Source organism: Sprattus sprattus (genome assembly GCF_963457725.1).
Source record: "Sprattus sprattus genome assembly, chromosome: 13".
NCBI lineage: Eukaryota > Metazoa > Chordata > Actinopteri > Clupeiformes > Clupeidae > Sprattus > Sprattus sprattus.
This window is the reverse complement of record NC_137911.1, coordinates 27,834,820-27,848,523: the sequence shown is the minus strand read 5'-3', so window position 1 is coordinate 27,848,523 and position 13,704 is coordinate 27,834,820. Positions and strand designations below refer to the sequence as shown.

At 42.1% G+C, this 13,704-nt stretch overlaps 2 protein-coding genes across 3 annotated transcripts; one reads left to right on the top strand and one right to left on the bottom strand.

Moving 5' to 3' along the window:
- Window positions 1-2,605: 2,605 nt before the first annotated feature.
- Window positions 2,606-6,279, bottom strand: ankrd9 (ankyrin repeat domain 9). Its single transcript, XM_080850395.1, has one exon. It carries the CDS (start codon window positions 3,711-3,713, stop codon window positions 2,838-2,840), a length of 876 nt encoding a protein of 291 aa, XP_080706521.1. The 5' UTR covers window positions 3,714-6,279; the 3' UTR covers window positions 2,606-2,837.
- On the top strand, window positions 2,943-13,703 carry LOC308374583 (beta-microseminoprotein J1-like). 2 transcript variants are annotated; one of them, XM_080850396.1, is made up of 6 exons: window positions 2,943-3,083; window positions 9,052-9,138; window positions 9,222-9,303; window positions 11,379-11,496; window positions 11,955-13,028; window positions 13,204-13,703. In XM_080850396.1, exons 2-5 carry the CDS (start codon window positions 9,067-9,069, stop codon window positions 12,082-12,084), a joined length of 402 nt encoding a protein of 133 aa, XP_080706522.1. In that variant the 5' UTR covers window positions 2,943-3,083; window positions 9,052-9,066; the 3' UTR covers window positions 12,085-13,028; window positions 13,204-13,703. The 2 variants fall into 2 exon arrangements, with proteins under 2 accessions (XP_080706522.1, XP_080706523.1); XM_080850397.1 differs by lacking the exon at window positions 2,943-3,083 and adding an exon at window positions 6,637-6,660.
- Window position 13,704: the final 1 nt, after the last annotated feature.

The window sequence follows — 13,704 nt, the reverse complement described above, 5'->3', positions numbered from 1 at the left end:
TTTTTCTTCCTCCTCCTATCAGCATTTTTAATTTCATTGCTCCCTTGAAAAGCAATGAGTTTTTTTTTTAGGTTTTGTTGAAGTTATTTAGGATCTTTCCGGCACCTTGTTATGTTTTGTATCCTCCCCCTCCAATCACAAAATCACAACCCCTGTGTTGTTGTGTGTCCAATCAAACCATGCCTCTCTAGGAACGGTTGCATTTGATTGGCTAGTAGGCACTTTACTTGTTCTCTTTCTAACCTGTGTAAATAACCGTCTGGTAACAAAGGGATGGGCCATGCTTCGTGGGCATGACTGAATCAATTATGTTCATGGAAGTTGGCTTACGCTGTACAGACAGATGACTACTGAACTGATATTGTGGTTCTTAAGATTGGTCTTAATCTACCCATTTTAATTGTGGAATAATTTATTACATGTTCTCTAGAGAACAATTTTTTTTTTTTTTTTTTTTTAAGAGGAATAATTTTAAAAGGATCTATGTGGTACCAAGTATGAGAAGTCACCATCACAAAGAGAGAGACACTGGTTGACTAATCATGTATTTAGTTAAACCTGGCTGTAACAGCTCTACTGGACGTGGCGTTCTGATTTTAACAAAAGTCCAAATACCCATAGTGTTCAGAAATCTAGGCCTTTGGTTAGATTGGCTGCGGTCAGGTGCCCCTCTAAGAGGTTTCTCAGCAAGTCATAGGAATTGAACAGAAACCACCTGTGGCACTATTATCATGTATATGCAACCTCCCCGGAGTCACCTTATGATAAAGTAGCTATGTGGAATCTAGAGGGAATTAGTGTGTAAATATCAAACCATACTAACGGGTCAAGAGTAACTTCACTAGTGAAAAGATAGTGTGTGTGGGTGTAGTAGTGCATACTAATTGTAATACGTACTGTACATGAAGACCCTAGAGTGGCATTTCCCTTTTACGTTATTTGATTTGATTGACCTCAGAATATACCAGGGTAGACATCTTGTTAAGCATTTTAATATGTGGCATTTCAAGGTGGTTGCTGTTTAACATTTAACACTTAACTCTTTACACGTGAAAGGGAAATAATGAAAACAGACGTGTCTGTTTGTGAAAGATGATTGTTGTTTTATGCTGGACAATTGTCTTTTGTTTTTAATGATATGCACCGGCCTTGTAGCTACGAATGAAGTTGTGTATGTGAATTTATAGAGTTTATTAGTGGGGAAGGGGAAATTCTCTTCATCTACTGTCGGGGTCAGCTTTGACTTTCAATAAGGGTGGGGGGTGCTTGAACAGCTTTTACTCGAAGGCTAGCTGCTACTGCCCACGGACTGCATGACGGCCATTGTGAAACTGTGGACCTGGGGATGGCTTACCGGTCCAAGCTTGGCTTCTTGCTCTTCCTTCCCATGCTGTTAAGCCTGAAAGAAGTCTCTCCCTTAATAATGGATCTCCTGAAGCTCGGCCATAAGGCTGTCGGGTCACAAGGGCCTCATTCCCACAGAATACCAGAAGCTTACAAGTTGCAATAGTGTCAGGTTGCAACCATGTTGCTCACAAAGTTGCTGCTATAGCACTTGTGTCTTGGTAACAAAATCTTTGCAACAGCACTTTTATAACAACTTTGTCTAATCTTCTAGATACACTGGTTGTCTGAGGGACTGTGGCTTACATGTATTCAATTGTCTCACTTGCAATGTCTCTGATTTCTTATTTGATTCCTATCTGAAAAGGAAACACTGACATACTCTGTGTTAACGTCATTATCACTTTATCATGCAGACAGAGGCTGATTTGCAAAGTCTTCGCAAGCGCGTCCTGTGTATCTAACGGCACAGATAGCCGGAGACGAGATGCCTGACAGATCAGCACTGATTTAAGGGACGCACTTTAATTTCCCGTCATTGTTTCATCATGATTCTCATACAGGTCCAACGCGACCTTTGACCTGAATTGGCTGTTCCACGTGGATGCCTAAAAAGATAATTACTGATTATGTCAAGATGACCATGATGGGTCAATTACAGGTTTTAAGTTCTGGGTTGTAATTTTGGTGCTAAAATGTGATCTAGCTTTGGCTGTCTCTGATGTCATCTGGACTTGATCACTATGACAACAAATGCCACTGTATCTGTTGTATAAGAGACTTTTGCTGTGCTGTCAGTTTGAGTCTACTTGGACGAGATAACCCAATGGGCAAGCTTCAGGAGACCCCCGCCCCCCATAGTATTTGTCTGACCTCTGTTTCTTCTGCTCCAGGGAATAACACAATAGCATTAACAAACCCCCCCTATGTGCTCTATAGTATGCCTGGCAATATGTCAGCAATGCAGCTAACAGAACGACTTACAAACTCAAATGACTCCCGCCTTGTCTTTGACCCATGCTTCACAAACTTCACAAATAAAGATGTTTACAATTTCTCAGAGTTGGAGCGTGTTTGACAGTATAGCATGCAGTAGCCAGCTGCATGTCTCATGTGACGTCTTTACACTGTGTGTAAGAAAGCAGTGTGTGATCGGAAGTTGCTGGATTGTTTCAGTGTATGCTAGGGTTGAACTTGTGTGTTGGTAAACTGGTTATTCTCCTCAGTAGCTGTTTGTCACAGCAACAATACAGGGCAAAACTTTTTTTTTTTTTAAGAAAATGACCTTTAATGTATACACTGTACAGGGCTTATATCATTGTCTTTTTTGTATTCTTCTGCGCAATGTTTGAAACAACTCCTACAGTACTCTTAACAGCTATTTACAGTGGAATCCTCTTTGATTCCCAACATTTTAGTCCGTGAAACTATTTACAATGCAGTCCATCGCTGAGTTTTGGGGGTGGGGGGGGGGGGGGGGGGGGGGATAAAGTCTATGCCATGTTCTGCAGCTGGTGCAGCCTGAAGTCAGGTGGCTTGAGGAAATCTGGTAGAGAGTCCAGCTGTTCAGGGGCGATGGACTTGGAGAGCTTCTGCATGGCCTGCACGAACAGGGACGGAGGGGCCTTTCCCGAGAGCCACTGGAACGCCTGCTCGCCCAGGAGCCCCTGCCACTGCAGCGCGTTCCCCTGCAGCTGACTCTTCATCCGGAAGCGCAGCTCTGGCATGAAGAGGATGAGGTAACCCAGGCAGACGTGTTTCAGACGCATGTCAAAGCTGCTCTGGCATATCTGATTCAGGAGGCAGTCCAAAGGGGTATTACCAGAGCGGTCCGTCACGTAAGGGCAAGCGCCATGCCCCAGCAACAGGATCAAACACTCAGGACGCACCAAGTCGCAAGCAAGCTGCAGCGCAGTCTTGCCGCCGTCGATGTGAACACAACCGTGGCGATTCAGATAGCTCTGTCTCTCGATCTTAGTGAAGTCTCCAGCAGAGTCCATGATCATTTTGAGGATGTTGACGCGGTTGTAACGGATGGCGACATTTAGATGCGGCGTGGTGGACGCCTGACAGCAGCAGAAGCTTCGGCTTGGCATCTCCAGTGCCTGGATGGAATAGCGGTTTAGGAGATATCTCGCGTACTGCTGATGGTCGTGCACCAGCGCGTACAATAAAGCCTCGCACGGGGAGTAAGTGCACGCCCGTCCATCGTCCTCCCAGTGAAACACCTCCATGGTCCTCATATCCTCCAGCACCCATATAGGTAACAAGTCTCTCACGGCTTGGTAAAATGCGAACGATGTTCTCTGACACTGTTTTTCAGATTTATAACTCGCGCGGCTGTCAAACATTCCCATATCGAGAGGCATGGTCAAAACTGGATATCGCTAGTCCCAGTAAAATGACTTTGACATGCACAGCGCTCTTTTTTTTTACTACAAAAAATCAGGTCCTACTATTAGTCGATTTTACTGTCAGTTTGTAGTAGTGAGCGTGGAGATCACTATGGCTGAAGTTTCCACATTCAGTAACCGCTCTAAACTGTCAGGATGGATCTTACTGCTCTGCACAAAGTTTCAAGAGTTTCATCACAAAAAATAAAAATCGCAAGGCTTCCGGTTAAGATGGTCAAACAAAACTGTCTAAGCTGTGTTGTGGTTGCCCACGCAACCAATAACAAATCTCACCGAGTTGTTCGGTATTCGCTAAGAGACGCGCTCCTTCAAACCCCACAACAAACTCCATCGACAGCTTATATATCCACATTTTGCATGACGTCCAGGGAACTCCCAGAACTGCCACTCCAGTTGGTTCCCTCTTGTCGCATCAGGACACACCATTGGCTCCCCTGCAATGTTATGCCCAGCTGCGTCATCGGAGTACAGAGTACCCTCAAGTTTTTCCATATTTGTTGAGGACGCCTTGCGAGCACGCTGTACGAGCGGCGGGTACGCTCGCGCATAGAGTACATTCAGATCAGGGCGCGTGTTAAGTGGCAGGTCACCAGCCCCCGTTATGTAATTTGGCGCAGTTTGAGTGGTGTAATGCCTGCCGTGAAAGAGAACAGCATTACCTTACACACACACTCTCCCACCGCGATATTAACGGCATGAATATTAATGTTTATATCAACAATGTTAAATAAGCACCGATTGGTTTTGTAAGCGGTAATAACAAGTATTATAACAAGTGGTACAACGTGGGTAAAGGTAGACTGGTCAGTCCATGGGAAGGGAAAACAAAAGTATGCCACTCTGTGTTGACCCGTTTTTAGTCTGCCGTCCTAAAAAAGCCTGTGTGGCCAGGGGTAGATATTACAATTCTTTATTCACCACGAGCAGTAAAGACTGCAGCAGTACACTTTTCCCCTAATAGCCATCATCCATGTTTTTTTATACAAACGATAGTGTTACTGTACCGGGTATCTATAATGCCTGTAGCTACTGATAAACAGCAGGTAAAAACTATTCGCAATATCAGATATTTTTGTAATCCAAAAGAGCAATATCAGATTAATATTGTGGCATCTGTTAATAGTTTGTGCTCTGTACATAACATTGCATGCACGACTTAGATGAGGCTCAGTAATGAGTTTGATATTCAGGTACGCATCAAAACAAACTAAGAGATTCATGTGTTTTTATAATAACATGGGCAAAAAATGTAGACCATAGTTTATCTTACTGGTCTATATAGGCCTACTGCTTATAATAATCAGCTACCTCTATTATAAAGACGACGAAATGACGTCAAACAAATTTGCTCCACCAGAAATTTCAGGCTAAAATCGCCACTGCATAGAACACTTTTTTTTTCTGACTGTTATGGCTTTTATCATAAAATAATAAATGCCACTCTAAGTGATAGGTTCCTGTCTGCCGGGAAATTAACCAGCCCTCTTACTACACAGACACTGCAGGGGGGGGTGAGGGTATATTTGATACTTCAACTGTCCAGAAGGAGGCCTTACTTTACCATATACTGTACAAATCTGGAGGACGGTAAAGATGTTACTCAATGACATATTTACCACCATATGAGAAAAAGACGACACAGAGTTCTGTCCTAAGAGAGTTCTCGGGCCCTCGACATGAGCCTTTAAGGAATGAAGATTTAAAATGGAAATATGGAATTAAGATTTAGTATGGACATTTTGTTTTAACAACCACTGTCAGCTATGTTCTTGTAGAATGATAACCTAGCCACTGACAAGGTCCAAAACCAATATAGAATAGAATAGAATATCATTATTGTCATTGCACAAGTACAACGAAATTTAGGTAGCAGCTCTCAGACTCAAACAACAATAAAAACAATAAAATATAGACTGAACTATACAGATTTACACTATACAAATACACTATACAAATACACTATACAAAGCTTAGATAAAAACAAGTAAAAACACAAGACATACTGCACAACAGAGAGACAAAAACACGTCAGGTTTGTTCTGTGTTAAGTGCAATGACAGCTCTGGGATAGAAGCTGTTTCTCAGCCTGTCTCTTTTGGCTTTCATGGTCCTGAAGCGCCTCCCTGAGGGCAACAGTTCAATAGGTATAGATGGTGTAGAGTAGGGGGCTCCACACGCAGCCCTGTGGGGAGACAGTGCTGATGCTGAGAGCTGAGAAGAGATGGGATCCTACTCTAACCCTATGACAGTGGTCTGTCAGGACATTTTTGATCCAGTAGCAGATTTTTTGTGAAAGTCCATCAGTTTGGTGACCAGTCTGCTCGGTATGATCGTGTTGAAAGCAGAGCTGAAGTCTATGAAGAGCAGCATGGCGAAGCTCCCTTTCTGTTCCACGTGTGTAAAAGAGCGGCGTGGAGAGCTGTGGCAAAGGCTTCTTCTGTAGCCCTGTTTGCTCTGTTTGCAAACTGGTGGGGGTCAAAAGTGGGTGGCAAGCTTGTTGTCACTCCGGTCCAGTTTCTCAAAACACTTCATGATGATAGGTGTCAGTGCCACTGGTCGGTAGTCGTTTGGGGTGCTGGCAGTGGTCTTTTTTGGAGCGTGGCACAGGGAGCATGGCACAGGGCCCTGCTTGGGAGGGTGGCACAGGGAGCGTGGCACAGGGAGGGTGGCACAGGGCCCTTCTTGAGAGGGTGGCACAGGGAGGGTGGCACAGGGCCCTGCTTGGGAGGGTGGCACAGGGAGGGTGGCACAGGGCCCTGCTTGGGAGGGTGGCACAGGGAGCGTGGCACAGGGAGCGTGGCACAGGGCTATGATGGACTCGGGAGCTCAAGGCGCATGAGTGGAAGAGGGCGAGGTATCAGGAGCTGATGGAGGAATGTCGCAGTAACAGGTCGAGGACCAGGTACATGCCAATAGAGGTGGGCGGTTGGGGGATCACAAGTCATTCTCTCAGCAAGGCCTAGGGAACCCTGGGCATCACAGGAGCAAGCAGGATGCGGGTGTCTGTTGTGAGACCTGAAACGCCAGAGGACTCCAGGATAGGGATGGGTATCGTTTGGGTTTTTTCCGATACCGGTACATAACCGATACTTTTAAAACGATACCGGTGCCTAAACGGTGCCAGAACCGATACTTTTTTTTTTTTTTTAATTAAAGACATTAGGCTTATTTATTGCCAAGGCAAATAGTTTTCTTCAAATTTAACAATATATTAACTGTTTAAGGTATACTATAAATAAAAATAAATACAAAACACTTGGCTTCAAACCTTTTAACTTCAAACTATGAACAATATATTAACTTATAACAACTGTTTACAGTATACTTAAATAAATATAAATAAATACATAACAAACTCTGTACACACACTTCACACTTCAGTAATACTTTTGCAGAAATATGAGCATGTTTGCCTTCAGAGTAAAACAAATATTAATTAGTTTGCATTTATTTAAACCCACTGGTTTCGTGAATGTGTACTGCCCCTTTAAAAGTTTAGCTTCAGGGCCTCTTGAGTTCTCTCCCCTACACGCAATTTTGTTGCTGCATATGCTGCACGTCGCGTTGTTTGAATCTTTTTGTGCGAAATACAGCCACACTTTTGATCGTTTACCTTTCGACATTTTCTCCGTTATATTGATGGCTAGCTCTGTTTGTGCTTGCTCTGTGCAAGGCTGCCTGCTCTTCGCTGTCAGACTGTTGCAATGTTATTGTAGCGTCCAAGTTAGTGCTCTCTTAAGAACTCACATTGAGAAGGAATATCTTTGGATGAAACGGTAGCTCTCCGTTTAATAAAGTGTATCCAACTTCTGCGTGCTTAGAACAACCACACTTATCTTGAAACCGAAACCACACGCAAGTCAACCCATTACCATGGCAACTCCTCAACACAAATCCCGTTTCCACTAGTCCCATACGGAATGCAGCGTGAGCGACACAGGCGAGAGTCTATATTGGGAGATGGAGCAGTTTTATGTGCCCCACGAAATCTGTTATCAACACAAAAAAGTATACAGATCGTACTCAGAAAGATCTACGCCACTAACGTTACTTCTCGTTGGTTATCGCTAGTTTTGTTAAATTATAAAAATTTTAATTAAAAAAAAAAAAAAAAAAAAAAAAATTATCTGCTCAGGCACCGAAAGGAAGCACCGAAATCTGCGTTGCATTTCGGTCCGGGTAGGTATCGGTTGTATGGAACCGGTGCCGTATTGGTACCGGTTCTCGGTACCCAACCCTACTCCAGGATACAACATTGATGATGTTCAAGATTATGCATCAGAAGATTGATGGAAAAACTGGAAAAACTTTGAAACATTAATTAATTAAATCTAAATGAAATGCAGCCTCTGCAAATGTAATAGTCTGTGATTAAGTATTCATAGTGTGTCAAGTCAAGATAAGTCAAGTCAAATTTATTTATAAAGCACATTTGAAAATAACTCACGCTGACCAAAGTGCTGTACAATTAAATCACAGTCAAATATCAAAACAAATAAAAAAACAGAAACAAAACAACAGACTACAACACACTCAAGTAAGCATCTATATGCACATCAAAGAACAGAAATACCTCTAACAGAAAGCATATATACAAATAATCAACTAAAATCAGGGGGATCTAAGGAATGAAAGTAGTACTGGACTTGAAGGAGTCAATAGAGGGGGCTGATCTTATAGAGAGGGATGCAGATCCCCAGTCTAGGGGCTGCAATAGCAAAAGCACGGTCACCCCTGGATTGAAGTTTAGATTGGGGCACTGCCAGGAGCCCTAAATTAGACGACCTGAGGGGCCTGGTGGTAGAATTTTTAGGGTTAGAACAGTTTAAGAGGTCTGTGACATAAGATGGAGCCTGCCCACTAACGAACAGGAGCACCTTTAGCAACCCTGAACCACACTGGAAGCCATTTTTCCATGGTAGCGGTCAGGAGCCTTGCAGCGGCGTTTTGGACTAGTTGTAGGAGGGACAGGGAAGAATGGCTTATTCCAGTATACAAGGAATTGCAGTAGTCTAGCGGGGAGGATATGATTTTGATTTTGAGCTGAAAGTATTTGCCATTTTCACATTATTGTTATTCCTTCAGTAATTTAATCATCAACTAGAATATCTTTGGTTGATATCTATGGTTACTGGTTAAAAGGATTCTTTCGAAATGTTTCTTTTAATACCGACAGTGCAAACAATTCGTTTCCATGTTAGGTAATTTCAGGAGCATGAAAAAGGTCAAAGACCCTCAGGTCCATGACCCTCAGGTCCATGACCCTCCTCTGTTGTCCACCCCTATTCCACAGGGTATTTAACCGCCCATGCCATTCAGGGGTAAGACAGAGCCTTTGCTACCTGCTGCATCAGCGTTACTCACTCAGTCTGACACCATGGTAAGTTTTGTTATTTTATTATGGTCTATCCATGGTATTGAAGTGATGCACACTGAGGGTGTCATCTTTGTTTTCATGTAAAGGTCTCTGCAGCGCTGCTTCTTGTGCTGTGCACATTGCCCTCCCTGGCTCATGCTTATTGTTTAAGTACTGACAAGGCACCAGGTAACTATAACTTTAATAACTATAACTATAGGAGAGAGAGAGAGAGAAGAGAGAGAGAGAGAGAGAGAGAGAGAGAGAGAGAGAGAGAGAGAGAGAGAGAGAGAGAGAGAGAGAGAGAGAGAGAGAGAGAGAGAGAGAGAGAGAGAGAGAGAGAGAGAGAGAGAGAGAGAGAGAGAGAGAGAGAGAGAGAGAGAGAGAGAGAGAGAGAGAGAGAGAGAGAGAGAGAGAGAGAGAGAGAGAGAGAGAGAGAGAGAGAGAGAGAGAGGGGCGCTGGAGGAGGCGGGTTGTTTGCTCTGCCGGTGTTGGCATGCCCACGGCACTCGTCTCGAGGTGGGAGAGTTTTTAGGAGGGACTTAATTACAGTGCATGAAATGGCCTGTATTGTTATTCCTAGGCTTCTTCTTCTTCTTCTTCTTCTTCTTATTCTTGTTACCTTTTTCTGCGATTAATTCAGCCCGAACCGCTTAACGTAGAAACTTCATTCAAACTTTGACGCGTAGGTCTTGTAAACGACACTTATGCTATGTATTTTTCACTTTTCTAAACTTTATACTTTTTAAGATATTAAAGAAAAACAAATATAAATTTCTCCCATTGACTTACATTGGGCCATTATGACATCATAATAGGGTCTTTAAACTGGCTTGCACCTGTGCTTCACTGACAGCTGCACCAAATCAAAGGAACCTCTACTCTCTCTGTCCCTCTCAATTTAACTGTAACTAGGAACATTAAGACACCATCCATTCTCTACTTTTTTTTCTCTCAATCTCTCCATCTTTCTCTCTCAGTCAACTTTCTCTCACACTCAATCTCTCTTCTTCACTCCATTTTTTATCTCCTTTTTTCAATATTTTCACTCTCTCTTTATCTCTTCATCCAGAGCCACTCTTGTTCACTCTTCTTTCCTTCTTCCACTCTTCTTTCCTTTCTTATTTTCTTCTTTCACTCTTCTTTCCTTTGTTCTTTCCTTCTTTCACTCTTCTTTCTTTTCTTATTTCCTTCTTCCACTCTTCTTTCCTTTCTTCTTTCATTATTTCACTCTTCTTTCTTTTCTTCTTTCCTTCTTCCACTCTTCTTTCCTTTCTTCACTCTTCTTTCTTTTCTTCTTTCCTTCTTTCACTCTTCTTTCCTTCTTCCGCTCTTCTCTCCTTTCTTCACTCTTCTTTCCTTTTGTCTTTCCTTCTTCCACTCTTCTTTCCTTTCTTCTTTCCTTCTTTCACTCTTCTTTCTTTTCTTCTTCCTTTCTTAACCTTTGCATTTCATGCACTGGTATTTCCTTCAGGAAATGCATTTTCTAGTTAAATGCGAAATTGTGATTATATGTAAGTCAGTGTTTTATGTGGGCCTTGTGCTGTTGCAGGGACTTACAATATCTTTGTGCACGTAATTTATTTGCTGTTTAGTAAGTTGAGTTGCATTGTTTTGTATTAAAGGACTTTGCAGGAATGTAACTATAACTTAAACAGATTTAAACTTAGGCACAAGGTTCACAAAGTACAATGTTCTATTAATTTAATAAACAAAAACAAAGTGAAAACATTCTTGTGAAAATGCCACATGCAATGTGGGTTAAGCAGGAGGCCACCATTAAAGGCACCCAGTGCAACTTTCGAGGCTTAAAAATAAACATTCAATTTCTAGTCTTTTTTACACGTTGTAAGTTTCAATAACTCCATACCATTACATATCGACATTCAAGGAGCAAAGATGAGACGTCGTCGTGTGGTGAGAACTGATAGAAAATCGATAACAACAACAATTGCCGCCATTTTCTTTATTTTTTGTAACCTACAATAAATACAGCAGGATTCCAGTCAATGGAAAAATGGCCTCTCCCCACCGGCGATTGTTGTTGTTTACGATTTTCTATCAGTTCTCACCACACGACGACGTCTCATCTTTGCTCCTTGAATGACGATATGTAATGGTATGTAGTTATTGAAACTTACTACGTGTAAAAAAGACTAGAAATTGAACGTTTATTTTTCATTGAATGTTTACATAAAGTTGCACTGGGTGCCTTTAAAGGTCTCCTTGTTTTGATATTATCTTTCCACACTGTTTCTATTCAGAATGGGCGCGTGCCTGCAGGGATGGTGGGGGGCAGTTGCACGAGGTAGGGACAAAATGGAGGACTGAGGACTGCGAGGACTGCACCTGCGATGCCACTGGGATCAGATGCTGCTCTGTGTAACTGACCATTGCCGCCTCCCATTACCATTGCTGTCTGAACGCATTTAATTAAATATATTATTTTAAAGGCCTGTACCATTCATAATCCAGGTTCATCTCTACAGACACACTACTTTCCTTTAAACTATTTATTTCACTCATTTCCTGCAAATAACACAACACATATAATATCTGTGGCACTGTTTAGCACTGGATTCAAATGTACTGCTATGTGTGGACTCTGTCTCAACTGTTTTCGTCCGAAATATCTTACAAACAAATGGAATTGTTATAGCTGTGGTGCCTGCATGGTTGCCCTTGACAACGCCTCCAAGTTTGCATACATTCCAACCTGTTGCCATCTCTACACGAGCTGTGTTAGATGCATTACATGAGCATTAGCTGTACAATATCATCTGCATGAAATCCAAAGTGACTGTCAATGAAAGATCTTTTGTCTCTTTTTTTTATGTCAGTGGGGCATCTTCAATATCGTTTCCTGAAGACTGCGTGGAGGTGTATGACAAGGCAAACTGCCATCGCTATGCGGTTAAGAAGAATGATCCATCCATCGAATGTAGGATACTTGGAGCAATTGGAAAGTGATGAATTTGTTGCCACATCATCATTTCCTTAGTAAATCACACAACAGTATAATGACATTTTGTGTCATGCTTTGACGTTTTTGATTGAAAGATTGAAAGAAGGTCCGAAAGGAATCACATTTGTGATTAAAAATAAAGAAATTATTGAAAAGAAATAGTTTATGAGCATTTCTTATTCTCTCATAAAAAAATTTAAAATTCTAACAAATTTAGGAGAATGTAACATGTCATGCTTTTGGTTTGAAGGGTACCAGGAAGTGAGGAGTGTATTTAGGGTGTGAAGCAGGTGAGTGTGATTGGGTGATGGATAAGTGCCAGGTGTGTGGGATCAGGTGATGGATAAATGCCAGGTGTGTGGGATCAGGTGAATGAATGACGTGCAGCTGGGAGGGTGAATGTCAGATTGTAGTGGGTGTGTGAGTTCAAAGGGGGCGTGGCCACAGCAGGGTTCAGCACAGACGTGACAGGTATATTGCCATTTTCACATTATTGTTATTCCTACAGTCATTTAATCATCATGTACTCTATGAGCTAGAATACGTACCTATGGTTGATGTTCAGTTAAAAGGATTATTTGGAATGATTCTTTTAATGCTGACAGTGCAGGTCTGAAACAATTAGTTACCATGTAGGTAATATCAGGGAATTGAAAAAAAAGAGGAGGTCCACGACCCTCCTCTGGTGTCCACCCCTATTCCACAGGGTATTTAACCGCCCTTGCCAGTCAGGGGTAAAACAGAGCCTTTGCTACCTGCTGCATCAGCGTTACTCACGCAGTCTGACACCATGGAAAGTTTTGTTATTTTATTAGGGTCTATTGAAGTGATGCACACTGAGGGTTTCATCTTTGTTTCCATGTAAAGGTCTCTGCAGCGCTGCTTCATGTGCTGTGCACATTGCCCTCCATGGCTCATGCTTCATGTTTAAGTACTGACAAGGCACCAGGTAACTATAACTTAAACAGATTTAAACTTAGGCACAAGGTTCACAAAGTACAATGTTCTTTTCATTTAATAAAAGAAAACAAAACGAAAACACTGTTGTAATGTGGGTTAAGCAGGGGTCACCATTTAAAGGTCTCCTTGTTTTGATAATATCTTCCCACATTGTTTCTTTTCAGAATGGGTGCGTGCCTGCAGGTATGGTGATCATTTGCACGATGTAGGGACCACATGGAGGACTGAGGACTGTATGGACTGCAACTGCTCTTCCAATGGGATGAGCTGCTGCACTGTGTAAGTTCACATTACCGCCTTCCATTACCATTGCTGTCTAAAGGCATTTTATTAAATATATATTATTTTAAAGGCCTGTACAATTCATAATCCTGTACAATTTAAATGTGTGGACCCTGTCTTGACTTTTTTTTTTTTTGTCTGAAATCTCTTCTAAACAAATGGAATTGTCATAGCTGTGGTGCCTGCATGGTTGCCCTTGACAACGCCTCCAAGTTTGCATACATTCCAACCTGTTGCCACCTCTACACAAGCTGTGTTAGATGCATTACATGAGCATTAGCTGTACAATATCATCTGCATGAAATCCAAAGTGACTGTCAATGAAAGATCTTTTGTCTCTTTTTTTTTTTTTTTTTTTTTTGATGTCAGTGGGCCATTTCGAA